At 37.8% G+C, this 20,141-nt stretch overlaps 1 protein-coding gene across 13 annotated transcripts; it reads right to left on the minus strand.

Moving 5' to 3' along the window:
- Window positions 1-13,725: 13,725 nt before the first annotated feature.
- LOC121602282 (serine/threonine-protein kinase meng-po-like) lies at window positions 13,726-19,750 on the minus strand. Of its 13 annotated transcripts, none has more exons than XM_041931044.1 (6): window positions 19,524-19,750; window positions 17,704-17,900; window positions 15,417-15,867; window positions 15,246-15,345; window positions 14,995-15,177; window positions 13,726-14,931 (listed from the first exon to the last, which is right to left on the minus strand). In XM_041931044.1, the coding sequence occupies exons 3-6, from the start codon at window positions 15,739-15,741 to the stop codon at window positions 13,773-13,775; spliced, it is 1,767 nt and encodes a 588-aa protein (XP_041786978.1). In that variant the 5' UTR covers window positions 15,742-15,867; window positions 17,704-17,900; window positions 19,524-19,750; the 3' UTR covers window positions 13,726-13,772. The 13 variants fall into 13 exon arrangements, with proteins under 13 accessions (XP_041786978.1, XP_041786982.1, XP_041786976.1 ...); XM_041931048.1 differs by having other exon boundaries at window positions 17,704-17,842; window positions 19,498-19,750; XM_041931042.1 differs by having other exon boundaries at window positions 19,498-19,750.
- Window positions 19,751-20,141: the final 391 nt, after the last annotated feature.

The raw sequence follows: 20,141 nt of genomic DNA on the forward strand, positions 1-20,141 counted from the left end.
CACTGACAGTTGTCGAAGCGCAATGAAAGAAGAACAATAAAGATGGACTCAGATCGAGTTGAACATTCGAGCAAGAAACAACTTCAGCCTTCCGTTATTATCTTTAGTAATTTTTGTCTCCTTTTACAACTCAGAAGTGGGATATTCAAAATGCCTACCAAAGAGCAAATGCTGAGTGAAATTCAGTCTACCGGAACGCGTGTACCATCGGCAACCACAATAGAGCAAATCCGATGTTATACGACAAAATTTCTCAAAAATGTGAGCCAAAAGATCTTGAGAACAAAACAATAGCTGGATCGTCCAAGATGGCCGCCTTAGCTTTCAATGAAGCCCCTATTGTTCCCGTTAAGATAGATAATACAATCACTGCCCTTGCTGCTGCGTCAGAAGAAAACAACATTCCTGAAATTGCCACAACCGATGCTGCTGCTCGTGCAAACCATTGACCGAGAAATGATACGTTCGCACAAAGTGAACCCCCACTCTGCTTTGGAGGAGCGCATACGCCAGTTGGAACTAGAAAAAAACCTACTTTTACTCCAAAAGAAATGGCTGAGCTGAAGGCAACGACCGCTGGCGGAACGAGTGCCGACGTAAATGCACTCGCTCCAGCGCGTGACGTTTTCGAGTGTGTTGCAGGCATGGTGTCGCCGTTTTCTGGCGACAAATCTGAAAGTATCACTCCTTGGTTTGAGGAACTCGAAAAGGCAACAAGCATACTTCAACTTCACGACATATCGATGTTAATTGTTACACGCCGGCTTTTAGTTGGAACTGCGGCTATATTCGCAAAGACCGTGCATGCGAGTAGCTATGTTGAACTCAAAGTAAAGCTAACCGCAGCTTTCGGAAAAGGCCCTTCTTGGAATGTGTCTACGCGAGATGCGACGCCGGCGCCTTCTACCCACTGAAACAACATTTTCGATATGTATTGGAAATGGAAAAGATAGCTAAAAAGGGAGCTGTACCCGAAGAAGAACTTATTACTATCATCATCGACAACATGGGAGATGCAAGCAACACGAGTGGTATGCGTTACGCAGCCAACACACTGGAAGATCTGAAGAAGTTGTTGGGGAAATACGAACAACTACGTATGCTAAAAGCACCACCGTCAACTCGTGCTTCACCACGACAACCGTCGGCAGCCTAGAAGCTTCAGAAACTCGATGCTTTAATTGTTCGGCTTTTGGGCATTATCGTGATAAGTGCCCGAAACCGCCTCGTCCACCAGGAGCCTGTTTTCACTGTCATCAGAGGAATCACACTTACAAAGACTGCCCAGAACGGAACAACACATCAACAGCAGCAGTTTTTACAACCGATAGAGACTCCGTAGTTACACTGCAAGAAACACAAGAGGTGAGTGTTGCCTTTTGAGTTAAAAGATTGTTGGAGCAATGTGACTGACTGTGTGCGTTGTCTTTTTGATTCAGGAAGTCCAACATGCTTCATTGATGAATCACTGGCCCCAAAATCCTGTCTACATGCTATCAAAACATCAAATTTTCGTGGTTTAGGAAATAATCAACTTAAAACACGTGGCCAGTTGATGTCGAATTAAATTCAATGATCAACTAAAGAACACACATTTCACATTCTCAGTGCAGGGAGCATGGTTTGGCCATTAATTATCGGACGTGACTTACTTATGAAATTTAATATCCGTCTCACATAAATCAAATTCAAATACAATAAAGATGAATTAATGAATATAAATAAAAAAATAAATCTTCCCGTGTTACACCACACATGTTTCACTGCTCCAACACATCGGTATTTTAAAACAAACAAATATTACAGAGTCGAGGAAAGTTGCACACCATAGTTTTATTTGAACAAGAGTCAAATCGTTATGATAAATATGAAGAATGCCCTTTCGAGAAAAACAAAAACTTGGTTTTTGCAGAACTTTGCGCTATTGTATCTCTGAGAGATAAAACACTTAATATAAACCAAAATCTACAAAAAGATCAAATTGATGCCCTAAAAAACAGTAGCAGACAATTACATTAACATTCCCACAAATCAATTAATTATCCTGAACATAGCATGAAAATAAGCCTTACTCATTACACCCCAATATACTGCAAACCAAGACGACGCTCTCATACGCTGAACGTAACCCAGTAAAGGAAATTGTCAAAGATCTTCTAGAAAAAGATAATTCGTCCAAGCAATTCTCCCTACGCTTCAGCACTCGTTTTAGTGCGCAAAAAGAATGGAGAAATAAGAAAATGTGTTGACTATAGACCTATAAATAAAATAACAATTAGCGACAACTACCCCAATCCCTCTAATTGACACGTGCCTAGGACATTTAAGTAATAAGAATTTCTTTAGTTTCTTGGATTTAAAAAGTGGGTTTCATCAAGTGAAGATGCACGAAAATTCTATAAAGTATACTTCTTTTGTCACACCATGGGCAGTATGAATACCTAAAAATGCCATTTGGATTAAAAATGCTCCATCGGAATTCCAAAGATTTATAAACTCCATTCTTAGAGAATTCATAGACTCAGAAAAACTTGTCGTCTACTTAGACGATATAATTCTTGCTTCAAAAGATTTTCAAACACACCTTCAAGTCTTATCGGCAGTTCTTAAAAAAATTCGTCAATGTGATTTAGAACTGCGTCTTGATAAATGCTATATAGCTCATCAAGAATAGATTATTTAGGTTATAAGGCTAATTCGAACGGAATATGCCCTAGTAATAAGCATATTTCAGCAATCAAGAATTACCCTATTCCCAAAGATATTAAACAAGTCCAGAGATGTCTTGGACTATTTTCTTATTTTCGTCGTTTTGTACCTTCATTTGCTAACCTAGCCAAACCATTGACAAATTTAATACGAGCAAAAAAGCCTTTTATTTTCGACTCAGATTGCCTAACCGCATTCAATAATCTTAGGCAGAAGCTAATTGAATCCCCAGTTTTATCCATATTTGATCCCACCCGTGAAACAGAGCTGCATTGTGATGCCAGTGCTACTGGTTTTGGTTCCGTATTATTGCAAAAACAAGACGATAACAAATTTCATCCTACAGCCTATTTTTCCAAAACAACTTCTAAAGACGAATCTAACTTCATAGCTATGAACTAGAAACCTTATCGGTCATTTATGCACTTAAACGCTTCCACAGCTATGTTCATGGTATCCGATAAAATTCTCACTGACTGCAATTCCCTCGTAGAGACATTGAAAATCGAAATGCCTCTGCAAAAATTGCACGTTGGTCTCTTTTCTTAGAAAATTATAACTACACAATGCAACATCGCCCGGGTACCGCTATCAGTCATGTGGATGCTTTAAGCCGATCATTTTCTGTAAATTTAATAGAAGAACTAGACATTGACAGTCAGTTACAAATAACCCAGTCTCGTGATCCAGTCATAGAAGATTTGAAAATGAGCTTGAGTCCAGGCCTGTGAACGGATACGTTTTTGAAGATGGATTAGTCTACCGAAAATCACCTTCTAACAAATTGCAACTTTACGTTCCTAGGGAGATGATTGATAACATGATTCGAAATATTCATGAGAAAATAGGCCACTTGGGAACCGGGAAATGCTGCGATCAGATAAGCAAACACTATTGGTTCCCGTTAATGAAGACAAGAGTAGAAAAACTTTATAAAAAAATGTCTGAAATGTATTATATATTCCTCGCCAGCACGCAATAATAACAGAAATCTCCATAGTATTCCCAAAACAGCAACTCCATTCGATACAATACACATCGATCACTTGGGACCTTTACCCACGTCTCAATCAAGGAGAAAATATGTATTAGTTGTAATCGATGCATTTACAAAATTTGTCAAGTTGTACCCAACAACAACAACCAATGCACGAGAAGTTTTTAATGCTTTACTCCAATATATGGCTTATTATAGTCGACCTAATCGAATCATTAGTGATCGGGCCACATGTTTTACATCTGCCCATTTATCAATTTTTTAACATCCCGCGGAATTTCTCATGTTCTAACAGCAACTAGCTCACCTCAAGCAAATGGGCAAGTTGAGAGAGTCAATAGGGTGCTGCGACCAATTCTTAGCAAACTTTCAAGTTCTATCGATCACGAAAGTTGGAGCACCCAACTAACTAAAGTAGAATATGCCTTGAATAATACAATTCATGCGTCAACCAAATATTCCCCATCAATCATGCTTTTTGGAGTCGAACAACGGGGTACAGTAATCGATGGGCTCACTGAATTTTTAGAAAACAAAAATACTACACCCTGTAGAAACTTCGAATCAATACGTCATCAAGCTTCTGAGAACATACTTAAATCCCAACAAACGAACGAAAGATTATTTCTAAGAAAAATAACCCGGCTCCAGTTTATAGCGTAGGAGATTATGTTGTCATAAAAAATACAGACACGTCGACTAATACAAATAAGAAACTAATCGCCAAATTCAGAGGCCCATACATTATTCATAAAATACTTCCAAACGATCGTTACGTGGTGCGAGATATTGAAGGTTATCAAGTAACCCAAATACCTTACGACGGGGTCTTAGAATCAGATAAGTTAAGACTATGGGTGCAACCAACTACAACTCAAAATACCGATTAATCCAGGCAACACTCAGCATTGCTCCCTCTGTAGTTGAATCAGATAGAATTGAGGTCAATTCGGTTTTTCAGGATGGCCGAGTTGTAAACTATGTAAATGTTACCTTAGTTTTGTATACGTCTCAGAATCATACGTCAACCATTAAGAACCTTGATTCTGCTGTCACACTGACAGTTGTCGAAGCGCAATGAAGAGAACAACAAAGATGGACTCAGATCGAGTTGAACATTCGAGCAAGAAACAACTTCAGCCTTCCGTTATTATCTTCAGTAATTTTGTCTCCTTTTACAAACTCAAGATCAAATCAATCAATCAATCAATATAAACTACACTTTGTGCTTGACTACAAGGAAATAATGAATTACAAGCGGTCCCCGAGATACACGGTTAATAGGGACCAAAAATGGCTATAAAATACCGCGTATCTCGAATTAGTCGTAAGTTGAATCTTGTGATTTTCAGCGTAAATATTTCTAATTTTCGTGTAATTTTGCACGTAGAGGGTAGTTGCAGTCGCTCAATTAATAATTTGATATGATACTGACTAAATATTACAGTTTTAAATCTTTTGAAATGGTTTTTTACATTCGATCAAAAGGAAGTTATTTGGAATTTTACAATTTATGTATGAAATCTGTGCAATTTCCTCAAAAACTGTCAAAAGGGCCCTTTAGGATTCTAGTCAGTTTTTTGTATGGAGTTTGACAGTAGAAGGCTGAAATCATGTAAACACTCCATACAAAACCACATATAAAACTAGCCTGCAATTTTCACTCTAGTTTATTCTAGCCTGAAAGCTAAAATTAGATTCGAGTACCTGCTCGAAAAACAGCAAAACAAGGTGATGTTTACATTTATCCCAAGGTGAATTAAAGAGATCTGGTGATGGAATCCAGAATCAAAGTGTATGTAGTCGAGGTGGTCTCATAGCATACTTTTTAAACCAAATTTGAATATCACTTTTTGACAGAATGGGTGAAAACTTTTGTTCAAACAAGCCTTCTGAAGGCTTGATAAATACTAAAAACACTCTTAAAATCTTCATTTAGAAACAGAAACTATAAAATCAGCCTTCTTAATACATACCCCTTGGGATAAGCCTACCTGTATATTATACCCACCTAGATAGCTGCTCTAAAACTGCTATACGAAGCTGAAATTTCAGTCTACGAACTTGAAACGGAAAGGGGCCCCAAAATTAGCAAACCGCGTATCTCCGAATTCGCGTATTAGAGGTATCGAGTATCTCGGGGACCACCTGTTTATTAATTTAATAATTTGACAATATACATAATACTGTGTGCTTCATTGAGTGATATAATATGCAATCAGAGGTGTATGGAATATAAAGGGAACTGACTGCTGATAACATGGTACGTAGGTCTTCAACTCAACGCTGACGTACTGATTACATGCAGTAGGTATGAAAAGCAAAGAGTTGTGCAATATAGTAGTGACACGAGCCGTGAGATAAGCGTTATCATTGCTTTTCTAATCAAAGATAATAAAAAAAATTACAAGGTATGTGCAATATTATAGAAGCAAAGCAGAGAAGGTAGCAGAGAAGAAAACAAACTTAACGTATACTGAAACATTGTTTTGCAATATAAAGATATTTGCTACCTCAAACTTTATATGTTTATATTTATATTTTTCCACGATAATCATTGTGTAATATGGCTATAGAGTAACCAAAACACTATTATTATAGTAACAATGATAATTATGTGTTGAACAATATTCCGTCGCTTGGTACATAATTAACAATATTTTGGCTCGACAATATAACAATATTTTGGCTTTCACTTAACATAACTAAAATCCTAACAACAAAAGAATCTAAAACATATATATGTTCTACATTTAGGATTCACATTAAGGAGCATATAGGGTTCAAATTTCTTTAAAAATGACAATTTAATTTTTAACATATGTATGATTCAAACTTTGAAGCTAAACGAAACTATTGAAAAGTTTTCTCAATATCAAAATGGTATATTGTGGATGATTAGTATTTGTACAGGATTTGGATGATTTAAGTAAGCCCTATCCTTAGTTTGTTTGCTATATAATCATGCATAAAGTGTGTGTGGATACATGTGGATAATATACATCTTTGAAAAATGATGGTGCGATTGATTAAAAAAGCCAAGAAATGTCCATTGTAATCTGTACATCATTCACGCTACGTTAATTTTTGTGTGTTTTCCGGTCTATGAGTTGTTTTTCTTTAAAGTAAACTGTAGAATTATAAAAAAATATCTTTTGTAGCCTACTAGTTTGCAGGTTCCTAATATAGTATATTAACTATTTATTATAGAAAATGTATTGTTGTACACACGCTTTTTGTTTAACATCGTCAGTTTTTGAATCATGCAATAAAATAACAGTAATTTTTGTTTTGCACTATAATCACTTTTGACGATTTTTGAATAGTTAATACTTTTAAAACAAACAGCACATCGAAACTTTAAAAATAAACTTTAGTCAATTCAGTGAATATGTTCTCACATCTTTTATTTTCCATGTGTATTGCTACCTAAACGCTGCAATGATACGGGCACTGGCAGTACACTTTACTGAATCATAGAACAACTGTATGGTGGATGTCAAAAGAGCTACTGTAATATTCTGATGTGATACAGAAATAATATCACTGTTATCTGGTGTAATGGTAAGCAGACTGCTTATCTGATTATTCAACTGACTTCTTAAACCTAATGCTTGTGATAAACATACCATAAAAGAGCACCACCGAAGGACGATGCATACCTGATATTAACTGATACAATTTCAATACTAGTATTATGGTTACTCAGACAAGATAACCGATTATCTTGCTTCACTTATTTAAAAAAAATCTGGCAAACTCCTTTTAAAGCTGTTTAGTCTTCAAAGACTCGTCATGACCATTCGTGATGTAGATATATTGTGTCCCATAAAAATAGGTTGATTAGCAGCATCAAACAAGGTAACGCAAAAGGGCGACGTGTCTGTTACACATGTTATCTATATCTGATGGTTAAAACTTTTGCTGTGTGTGTTGTGTTTGTTGTGAAGGTTAAGGTTACCAGTTTGTGGGTCAGCAGGTCAAGTTGTAATTACATTGGAGTCTCTGCCCAAGCTCCCGACCACGCTGGTTTTCGCTGGTCTTTTCGGGGATAGTGAACACACGGGAAGGATGAACCCATGCAAAAAAGAGCTAAAAATAGAAATGAACATTCGGATTCACTACCTTCCCTCATATTCCAATTCATGCTCATGCTTCATCCTTGATGCTACCAACCTCTTCGCTAGTTCTACTTCGAATCACTTTGCCAGTTGCGCCACCATATTATTATTCATGATCGTGCTATTTGCTTGTTTTGTTGTATGAAGGGGTACTGATACTAAATGAATTAAAAGAAATAAATAAAACAATATGTTATGGTTGTAACTTTTTCTACTTTATTACACGTATTAACAACATATGAAATAAATAGTAAAAAACGATACAGAATACACTTTAAAATGATACCACTACGGTGGCCGCGCACTAGCCGCACCGAGCGCCCCTGCCGAGAGCTCCTGCTCGATCGGCTCGCAAACACACTCTAACTGTGCGCTCGGCACACACTAAGCCTTGCGCGCTTAGTGTGTGCGACAGTGTGCGTGACACACTGTCGTCCTCCTGGACGTTGACCGGTGGCAGCGCAACTGCCACGGCAAGTCCAGGGGTCGGCACGGCTGCCCACAACACAATAAAAATAACAGATTGACTATTAAACACGCATTTCTAACAATGAGTAAAGGGGTCAGAAGTAACTGGAGCTGCATGTTTTAAAAAGAAATCAAAACTTTAAATCATCAATGAAAACAATAAAAATAGAATTGAACTCATGTCGACAATGGTGCAAACATTACACCTTTACCATTTGACCATTACTAGTTCATGAACATGAATCGTTATCTATCAGTTTTAAAACCCTTCAAATATAGCACAATGAACAAAGAGATGTGTAAAAGTTCATCGATGCGAGTGAAAGAGTAGAGCTGATGAATAGAAAGAGATGGCATGAGTTTATGTTCATTATCCCCGAAAAATTTCGCTTGGGTGAAGCGGTTTCCAATGACAGATCGATGACGACTGGGGGACCATTGAAATTCATTTTTGTTCATTTCAGTGTCATTGTAGTTCATTTTGGTTAATTTTTTATTCATTTCATGAAATTGTTGATTCCTGGGTCGTGCTATACATATACCTGAAGTTCATTTTTGTTCATCAAGTTCATCGCAAACTATCGATCATCATCGATCGTTGGTCAGAAAGTGCTTCTCTGTGAATCTTTGCGTGACAATACAGTTGATTGGTTGTGATAGTGCTCTTCTCTTTTCTCCTCAACACATTTCTACCAAAATACATTTCACCCATACACAACATTTCACCTCAACAATGTGGTTGTTTTGAGTTTTCGAGATTCTGTCAAAAAGAATTAGGATGACCGTATAAATAAACGATGCGTCATCTCAGATGGCATAATTATTTATTTATTTACTTTTTTTTTTAAAAAATATATCATTTCGCGCTGCCAGCTCTGGCCGATAAACGTCATTTTCATACATTGAGGCCCTTTCCGTTTTAAACTCGTAGACTGAAATTTCAGCCTGTCAGCTGTTTGCATTGTATTTGATAAAAAGTTTTCACCCATCCTGTCAAAAAACGATGTTGAAATTTGGTTATAAAAAACATGCTATGAAACTATCTGGACTACATACACTTTGATTCTGGATTCCATCCCCGCTGCGCAAAGCGATCAAAAACTTCCCGCTGCGCAAAGCGACGGATGAAATCATGCCGTTCGGAGAATTTTATCATGCCATCTTTTTCCCTCCAACGGCAAATTTGTCAAGCAGCTCGTCAAGCTACCCGTCCCTGGCTCCGCCTCATACACCTCGCCTGAGCGCACTGCCGAAGGTTTGGATGTGTTGGTGCGTCAGACGGCCAATCGCTGTCAGCCGTCGTCCGTGCTTTTTCCCTCCATAGCGCCATCTCTTTCTCGCGTGTGGTCAATGCTCGCGAGCTGTTGTGGCGCCTAAAAATGCCGTTAACAAACATTGCGGCGATGAAGTTAGATTTTCACAAATCAAACTAAAAAATCGCAATGAGTTCAAACACTGAAATATAAAAATGACTAAGGAATCGCTAGCACGATAGAGGGTTTGCTGTGCAATGCGCAGAACCCTAATTCGCATTAACACATTCAGCTCGGCGCTGATTTTCATGAGCTTACCGTTCCCCCGGCATCTAGAACGCAAGCTGATTGTGAAACCGGTATACTGGAAAGTTCACTGGCAGTCCCTGGAGCCTGCCATCAAACTTAACGTGTTAAGCATTAAGCATAACTTTGTTACACTAAGCTTTTTTGCTTTCGTATGGTGTAGATTACACAGATATGCTGAGCCGTCTGCGCAAGGGTGTGAGTGTGCGTGCCATAACTGTCGCCAAATGTGTTTTCTTCCGGAATGTTATGATCGATCGAAGGAAGGTGTTCATGACAGTGGCGGAGTGGGGGAATCGGGGGTGCCCTAGGCGGAAAGACGAGTTGAGGCCCCTGTAAATGATAGCTGATGACCGGGAGGAGGGGGTACTGGCATACAGCTGTTATGATATTTAACATTATACTTAAATTGCCGGCGGGGTGGGGGGGGGGGATTGGCGATAGAACCCCTAAGATCATCGGTCACATGTCCTAAAATTGTTGCCGGTGGGAGGGGGGGAGGGAGTGCAGAAGGTTCTCCAGCGACGGGGCCCCAACGACCATCTTTCCGGCGGCCCTTGTCGCTAATACTCTGTCCACTTGTAGACATACGGCATACTACAGACTAGCGATATTCGGCGACCGCCTAGTCCGTCTACCGTTAGATCCGCCGCTGGTTCATGACGGTGTTTTTTTGTTGTGGAGGTGCATCCTTCCTCCTGCCTGCAGCGTATGCATCGGGAAGCAGACAATGTGGCAGTATGCAAGTTACCCGCTGGATAGGAGCGGTCCCGCGGCACCGCCGTCATTCCTCACATCTGCATGCCCGTCGTGTGTTCTAACCGCGTATGAACCGTCCGCCGTAGCAAGGGCTGACTATCCGGCTACGTGGTACTCAAGTGCTGAAAAGGCCGCATGATCGCGTAGACTATTACGTCAATAATAACAATAATAATAAGAAGAAGAAGAACTTAGCATAGCAGTCCACACTCGGGGAAGGTTTTTGTTTGACTTTGGTGCTGCCGGGTCTACCGCTGTGGCGCGACAAATGCACGGAATTCACTCGACTGAAACATGAACCTACCGATCCGAACCCATTCCAAGGCAATGCCGGCAATGGCGTCAATCGGCGCGAAAGAAATTTGCTACATGTCACATGCACGTTTACTTCGATCGTGTGCCTTTTTAACACCCCCAACAGCAGAACCGATCGCAAAGATCGTGGTGCCAATCCGATAGTTGTGTTGTCTCTCAGATCTTTTCACCTCGCTTTATCATTATTGTTTCCTGCTCTCTAGCTACATTGAGCGAGACGCTGAGTTTTCGATCGCTTTGTGCAGCGGGAGCTCCGGTACGCGACCGTGATGGCGCAAAAATGATAGTGACCAAAAAATAGTTCACACCCACGTTCTCTTTCTCCCTCCTTCTCTCCTTCCTCTCGTCCCCATCTTTTCACCTCGCTTTATCATTATTGTTTCCTTCTCTTTAGCTACATTGAGCGAGAGGTTGAGAAGTGTTCGATCGCTTTGCGCAGCGGGACATTACGGAGTACGATCAATGTAGCCCGGCCTTAACAATCCAGCCATAGAAATGAAATGTCATTCAAACGCGCTACCGCGGAAACGCAGAATTGCTCATGCTGGATATCTCTGTGGATACGCGTTTGAACGCGCCCGCGGAAACGAGCGTCGTGTATTTGCGGCATGACACTTTGTACAAATATTATCTGGCATCGCGAAAGAAATGGTTTAAAATTAACCGTTGTTAAAAATTAACCAGAGTCGTTAAAAATTGCTAGATTTTGGCATCGCGAACGCATTGAGTTCTTTTGTTAATTTTAACGACTGGTCCTATACCGTCGTTAAACAAACGGCTGTCAAGAGCGTGTGCGATACAAATTAACAATCGTTTAATTATAATGCTCGAATTGTTTCCCCATATTTGCCTATATGCGATATCGTGCAGTCGTTAACTGTTTTGATGATCGTTTATTTTAACAGGAATGAACAACAAATGATCTCAGTTAAACCAAAATGAACTTTAAACGACTGTTAAAAACAGTTCATTTATTCGCGATGCCGGCTATTATTGGCCCAATTTTGTTAACAGTCTAAAAAGTCATAGGAATTGTTGTGCTTTGGATACATGGCATCATTTTGACGAAGATCATCTTGTTTAGAATTAAATTTACTTTAAAAGCGCTCAGATAAACAAGGCTTCATTAGGATAAGGCTTCATTAGGGGAATGGTCTCTGACTAAATAAAACAAAATCTATTTCTTTTCTTTGCTTCGAAATTACAGCTAACATAACATAAATAAACTCAAACTAATTCAGAATTCATACATTCGAGTGATTTTAAAATATTAAGTTATAAAATTATTTATTATGAAATGGTATACGGGCCAACACTTGAAACCAGCATCACAAATGTAAACACCCTCCGGCACACAAGAAGAAAATGTTTGCTATTCTGTCCGCATTACTCGACCTTCTATCTTAAATGGACCTTGCACCTGATAGCCAGGCAACTAGTATTCTACTGTGCAAAATCGAGCAGTTTTCTGCGTAGTTTTATGCATCGTTTTAGCGTCAAAATAGACCCCTTCAAATATTGCAAGGGTTGCGAGTGGTATCATTTGCTCTATATCTTATGGTACTTAAAATATCTTTATTTTTTATTCATAAACCTGTCATAAACCTAAATTTATGAGTTTTGATTGTTTACAATAAATTAAGTAAATTTATATTTTCTAAAAAAATCATATTTTAACTAAGTCGAGTGATAAAACATCTCAAATAACTCAAACAGCGATAAAACATCCTTTTTGCGAGCTGGTAAACATGTTTTTTTTAATATTATTTAGTTTTCCACTGTTATATCAACTGGGGTGGTGCAGTAGATATGGCTAACCGACTGAAATAGTTTTTATATGAAGTTTTACATTTAAAAAATTCTAGCAACTTTTAACGACTCTGGTTAATTTTTAACGACTGTTAATTTTAAACCATTTCTTTCGCGATGTCAGCTAATGATATTGGAAACATACTTCGATCAAACGGATTCAGAATATGTTTTATGTGTCCCGTAGATTTCAGGGGTATGTGAGAATTTAGTAATAAAAAGACATTCGGCCGTATCGGGGAGCTTGTTCCTTCCCGGGAACGTTCGCCGCGATGCTCATTTTTACTCATTCAGCCCTCTATGATCAAAAATTAGAAAACCGTTTAGGTTTTGTACTGCTCAATCTAGTGGTACAACCCTGTCCACTCATGAGCGACGAACGTTCTTCGACGAACGAGCTCCCCGATACGGCCGATTGTATTCAATCTTAGGATTCATAATATATCTCGAAGTTATTTAATGTAGCCCTGTAGCCGAGCCATATTAACTAGTGTGTAATTAATTGCCAACAAGATAAATATTAGACTTCAAAACACAAAACAAAAAACAAAAAAATCATTCTCATTAGTCAAATTTTATTGTTTGGAATATGTTTTGTAAAATTTACATTCATTAGCTCTCTCGCTGTAAGTTTTAATCCGATACAGGTGCAGATATAAAATCGTGATCTCAAAAAGTATACACACAAGTGATCGTCTGTGCAGTTTAAAATTTTAATTTATGCTGTTCCTGTTGCTGTGTAACCCATTAATGACTTAAAACTTGTGCTTGGTTTATTATATTTGTCATTACTTTTCCTCTTTCCCTATGTCTCTCTCTCTCTCGCGCGCTCTTTCTCTTTATCTCTCTCTCAAACACACACACTCTCTCTCTATTTTTCTCCACTTATTTCCTCTTTCTAGAACATAATCTTTTTTTTTCTTATTATGTTTTTTTTTTTGTCTCTATTCTTTTATCGGCTTTTACTCAGTGATGTGAGCTATTTTCGTTCTTGCAAATATTTATGCTCAAAGAAAATGTAGAGACGAGTTGCAACTATTTTCTTCGAAAGAAGAGCTTATCATAGGTACTCTCTTGTTTTTTCTCTGACTTTCGTTTTTCATGCAATGCATTAACAAAACCATCCGATCCGCGATCTGTTTCAAGTTCGTCGAACTCTAAGCTTTGACTGTCGTGTTCTTCTGATGATTCCATATCTTCCGAAGGATTATTTTCAGATCGTATGAAAGTAGATCGTTTAGGTAATGTCGGCGATTTTGAAATTTTATTGGAATATGATCGATTCTTATGGGTACCGTTTATACTACCGTAGCCACTGTCCTCCATATTACTCTTTTTATTGACTAAATCGCTACGATTGTTTTGCGGTAACGGAACTGATCCAACCGAACTAAATGCCACCTTTACGAGGCCATGTGTAGCTGAGAGGAGATTAGGTTTGCTAGAATTTGACAATATCGTGTGTCCATTAATGTTTGGTGGAGACCGGTTATTGTTATTTTTATGAGCATTAATAGATCCCATCTCACTTGGACCGACTTGAACGGTGCCGGTACGTGGATCGATGTGTTTTTGTGATGCCTCCTTTACTGTTGTGTTAATTTTTTTCTCCGTTCGTTCCATAGCGGCCACCGATGAAACGTGTCCAGGAACAGCAGTTCTAGAAACGGTGGATGAAGGAGTGGCGCATCCTGAATCATCTTCTTCCTCTTCCTCTACGATGACAGACGATTGAATCCAATCTCTTATACGGTTTTTCTTAGCAGCACGATCAACTGTTGTCTCGATGCCACATTTTGCCAGAGTTCCTAGTAGCTTATTTTTTTCCTCGACGCTACTGTGGAAAGAATACATCGAAGGGCACAATTCATCGGGCTCATTTTCAGCCATTTCCTTTTCAGCAGATTTTGCTAGCCATCGATCATCGATAAATTTTTGCAAATCGCTTAGAGTCTTTAAACGTCTATCCGAACGAGGATCCAAAAACTTCTTAAACAGTTTACATGCTCTTGCAGAGAGCAGCTTGAACAGTTTTGGACATCGTTTCATCGGAAAGGTGAGTGTTGCTTGATGCCATTGTTGGTAGCGATTATATCGAGGATCGTCTGTGGATGCTTTTTGCCAAGGCAAACACCCCGTTAGACATACAAAACAAACTATGCCAAACTGCCACACATCATGAGCTGTATCAGTCCTGTTCGTGAAAGACCTGTAACATTAGCTATAGAGCAAAATTATCATAGGGTTACTTACGCACTTGTATTTATCATCCGTTTTTACCAGCAAAACTTCTGGAGGACTGTATGGAAGCCATTCATTACGTCTCAGAACCTCCTCACCTAGCTTTCTAGATTCGCCAAAATCACATAGTTTAATACGTGCAAAGTCTGAGCGAAACACTAACACATTGTCTAGTTTAATATCTCTGTGAATTAGATCTCTGAAAAATATATGGAAATGAATAGTTAAGTTATTTAAAGCAATGATTCTTTTAAAAAATTTTCTTACTTTTGATGAATATAATCGACCGCCGAAGCAAGTTGTCTTGCAACACGCTTTGTATGTAGCTCACCAATGCCATTGTCGGAGACATTAGATGTCAGATCTCCTGCAAAATAATTCAGCAACTTCCAAGAGTGAAATAAAAGTTTTCCGTTTTGAATCTCCGTAGGCTATTACCTAATGGGGCGTACTCTTGGGTGAATACGAAAAATCCAGCCGTTTCGAAAGCTACATCATAAGTGGTGACAATATTTTTATGTTGCCCCAGCATAAGGCTGAAGTGAAATTCCTTGTAAAAATCGGTAAGTGAAACGAACGGTTTTGGTAGAAGTTTCAGGACCATCTCGGTGTCAGTTGCACGATGCTCCACGAGTAATATTTTTCCAAACCAACCTTCGCCAACGATTTGTAAGACGTCGAATTCGTCAGACAAAACCACTTTGTCAAGCTCAAACTCGCGAATTTTGTGGATGCTTCCTGCAGATTTCTTGGATGAAGCCATTTTATTCGCGTTTGATGTTTAGTTTTTAGACACGAAAATGAAGGTAAAGCATTTGCTACCATAGTTTGAATTCTTCCGCAATATCAGTGGATTTTACTTCATTGTCAAAATTTTATATGTTGTGAACTGCGAAAAAAACAAAACAAAATAAAAATAACACGAAAAACTAAATGAGGAATAAGCACCCTGTACAATGTTTGAACGGAAAAAGGAGAAACAAACAGGCTGTTTGCCTATCGAAAAAAGAATCCCCGATCCGATCGAAAAGAGAACAGTTGCACAAGGAACTGCATTAACGCTGGAACCGAAAAACTTTTCAACCTTACTAAAACCGCCATATGGGACAATTTTGTCCCATTCGTTATGTGTACATATTTAGACATGTTTATTATTTCCTAAGGGTTTCATGTGGTAAAATAATTAATAAACTCCATAATTAGGTATAATAAATCTTTATTAGACGACGAACCAGTGCTACTCATAAAATTGCGCTAGAGTGTACGGTAGAATGCTTTTATGGACTAGCCGATTGAATATAGCGAAAACATAAGCACGTAGTAAGCAAGAGTTAAAGCACGTTAAATACTTTCGCGCACTTTTATTGTTCTATTCGTTTTGACATGCCTTGTCACAAAATGCGTACACGCCAGTGCTGCCAGACTTGCAGAAGCACACCCCTCACTCGTTGACAGCAGGGATGCCAGCCATCACAATAAAATTTGCTAATGGGACAAAAATGTCCCATATGGCGGTTCTAGGATAAAAATGATTTTTTTAGAGAACCATATGGAATACAATTATTTTTATTAGCGCATTCGAAAGATCGTTCAAAATAAATATAGGTAAGAAAATTTCAATGGTTTGTCACGACGGCAAGCGGAATAACACACCTTTTTCGAGTGTGATGGGACAAAAAAGTCCCATCGGCGGTTCTAGTGTTAAAATAAACTCACGAAGTTTAAGTTATAGTGATTAATTTAAGTGATCGTTAAATCGGTCTTTGTTTATTTTCCACTAAAATAGTTTTGTATTCTATTTTATAGGAGGTAAATTGATGGTCACTATGTTTATCGCTTATTTTACCGTCAAAACCATACCAACAGTAATATTTACGAGCAAAACAAAATCATCTCATCCCAAACATTAACAGCTCGCTAAAATAATCGGCACATAAAGATCACTTGTTTAATACTAAACTATTAAAAAAAATCTAGTATTCTCCACTGAAAGTCTATTCCTGAGCTACATGTTTCTCAATTTATGCAGATTCGGAGATACACGGTTTCTAAATTGTACGGTTAATGTGGATCAGTACAATTTACTCCAAGATTTATTAAACGCAAAATAAATAGCAGAGATGCTGAAAACATATAAATCAGTTATACAATTCTGCACCATCGTATTTAAAAAATAATTGAGAGTTTCAATCACTAAAATTAATAAAACATTCTCAATTATCAAATGTCTTTGACTCTATAACGTAAAAACGGCGTATGCGGATATTTGAGATACATGGATGCTTTGGGAACGCGTAAGCTCAGTGTGGGTCAGACTGAACAGTACTGTCGAACCAACCGCAATACTTTAAACTTCACTTATTATTTTGCACAAAATTCTTCAGATGAGTAGTAGTGACCAAAACTGACCAAAGTGATCAATAAATCTCGATCTAAATTTCTATTTTAAATAATGCTGTATGTTTCTTGGGTGTTTTTAAATCGATTCCATTCTTTTAGATGTACTTATGGCTTTGAAGCCGGCGCATACCTAACGGCTATAGACCATGGCTCCGGACTAACAGTTCCGGAAACGGCATCGGACTATACGATAAAAACTAACTTTTCGCGATTGTGCTAGGTAACACCCAATGTGCAATGACCAAATTTAATCCTTGTGCTTGCTTTCAGTATTGAAGGTACGCCATGCATTTTGTAAAGTTAGTTGGTCTCACATCACACTTACATTGATTTTAAAAAGTATTCCTCTAGATCAGCGAACCTCCTTTGCGTTGAGTTGGTGGCTCTTAGTCGTTTATTTATTTCATAGACATTTCACACATTTTTTATTCTTGGCTTATTTATTTTGCTCTTCATATGGAACTCTACGAACAATTTTGTAGAATTTGGCTCTTTCAGTCACAAAGTTTGCTGATCCCTGGTCTAGATAAATAATTTACAGAAAAAGCTGATTTATGGGCGTAATTGGTATTCATCGAAAAAGATCGAAGACGAATCCTTTTCGAACTTACTGTATTCAATTATGGCAAACAGAAACTACGATACACCATTCTCCATCCCTTCCATTTCAGTAAAACAAAAATTCCCTCTTTGGAGAGATATCCCCATCGGTTTAAAACCGCTGTATTATATCAATAAATTCAGTTGACAATCTCTACGAGGCTGGAATGACGATGGCAGAGCTGATTTCACGTTTAAGTGTTGCGTCTAATATATTAATGTTCTGTTCGTTATTATTGTATATTGTGAACACTATTTGACTCGAGAGGCCTTTGTAGTCCATAGATTATAAACAATATACTAAACTAAATTAAATAAACAAATAGTTTCACAATCACTTTGATTGATTGATTTTGATTGATTACTAAATAAACATTATCTAAGTATCTGTTTATTATTTGATATTAAAAATGTATGTTGCATCAAACAACGATTATCACAACACTGATTATTATATTTAATCATACTTATTACTGTATGGCTAAAGGTAAATTCATTGAATACAAATCACTGATTTTATTTGATACTCGTAACGTATTATGTTTTTCTTTCAATAAATCACAATAACATTTGATGTATTGGATAACATATACACTAATGTAGATAAAACTAAGCGGAAGAATTTGTTGTCTGCTTTTCCAAATTTTACTCATAAAGTTATGATTTTAAGACTGATTCACTTATACCAGCGGTCAGCAAACTTTGCGTCCGAAAGAGCCAAATTATACAAACATGTTCGTAGAGTTTCACGTGAAGAGCCAAATTGTTAAATTCAGACCAAATTGTGTGAAAGTTTAATGAAATAAATGAACGGGTAAGAGAAAGCATGCAGTCATTGAGGCATACAATCAAATAACATGGGTATGAGTACACTACTGATATCCAAGCACAAATTTTACTTCGTCAGGCCCTTAATCTAGTACAGCCTCGTATAATTGTCGTGTGCAGAATAAGAAGTTCTTTTTGTGAAAAATGTCTTATCTTAGACTAGGACGAGACATTACATGTTGTTATTAGCGGTTTAATTGCATTCTCTGCCGATCACTAAGTTGCACAAAACTCAATAAAGTAAAAAAAAGGATAATTTCATTATTAAATCGACAAAAAATACGAATGTGACTCCTTATTGTATTGAGTAAAACGAAGTTAATGCACAAATGTCACTAAAATTAAAAAGTATACATGATAATTTCTCATTGATACAACTGTTGCTGCTACTGTGGTTGTGATCAAGATCGTGAAAATGTTAGTATCTCTTTCACATCTATCCGACTCACTAGTCCCAGTTTCTACGAAACAAAAATAACGTCTGCTGTGCGGCCGCAGCTGTGCTTGTGTCGAGCTGATGATATTCTAAATTTATATATCACTTTAATTTTACACAACGTCATTTTCACAGGCCTGTATCGCAAAGAACGAGGGTTTGGCGATTGTCACACCATATGAATAAAAGAAGGTAGTTGCTGCGTATTCAATAAATGTAATGCAATCGATTATCAATAAATGGCTATTTTGTTACTTTTCATTTAAGTTTAGGAAAATTACTGATGATAAGTGACTACAAAATTAGGTTGAACATTGCCGCAATTGAATAGAACTAACACGTCAGATCGCGAGAAAACGATAAATTTAACTGAGTAAGCTCATGAACGTATTTGTAGTGAGAGGGTCTTCGCTCAGAAAGAGTGCATAAATGCTCTCGTAAAATCTTCCGCTCTCTTAATTTATTATTTTTAGACATCGAATAGATTTTTTCTTCAACCTTTTGTTTGTAGTTATGATGAATCGAAACACATTCCATTAATTTATGCTGAGGGATACGGAAGTAATTGACCATTTATTTATTTATTTATTTCATATATATAAACCGACGGATCATCATGTCTAATCGGCAACCTTATAATTAAATTAAGGAGCATATAAATAAACATCTAGTTATAAGCAAACATTACATGTGACGTAGACGCAATTTCTCCTTGAACGTGGAAGTAGACATACTAAAATCGAACAAATCTAACACTTCATTGAACTCGAGGGACATACGTATAATAGGGTGTCCCTGGCTATGGTTGTTGCGGGTACGCGGAACACGGAGATGGAAATTGGATCTAAGAATCCGACAGGGAGCGAACAAATTGATGCTGGCTAGTAATGCCGGGGAAT

This window comes from Anopheles merus, unplaced genomic scaffold (genome assembly GCF_017562075.2).
Source record: "Anopheles merus strain MAF unplaced genomic scaffold, AmerM5.1 LNR4000389, whole genome shotgun sequence".
Taxonomy (NCBI): domain Eukaryota; kingdom Metazoa; phylum Arthropoda; class Insecta; order Diptera; family Culicidae; genus Anopheles; species Anopheles merus.

Coding starts and splice junctions, on each gene's coding strand:
- LOC121602282 (XM_041931045.1), bottom strand. CDS start 15,741: ATGGCTTCATCCAAGAAATCTGCAGGAAGCATCCACAAAATTCGCGAG. Junction 15,178..15,245: donor GTCGATTATATTCATCAAAA/GTAAGAAAATTT, acceptor TATATTTTTCAG/AGATCTAATTCACAGAGATA. Junction 14,932..14,994: donor AAAACGGATGATAAATACAA/GTGCGTAAGTAA, acceptor TTTCACGAACAG/GACTGATACAGCTCATGATG.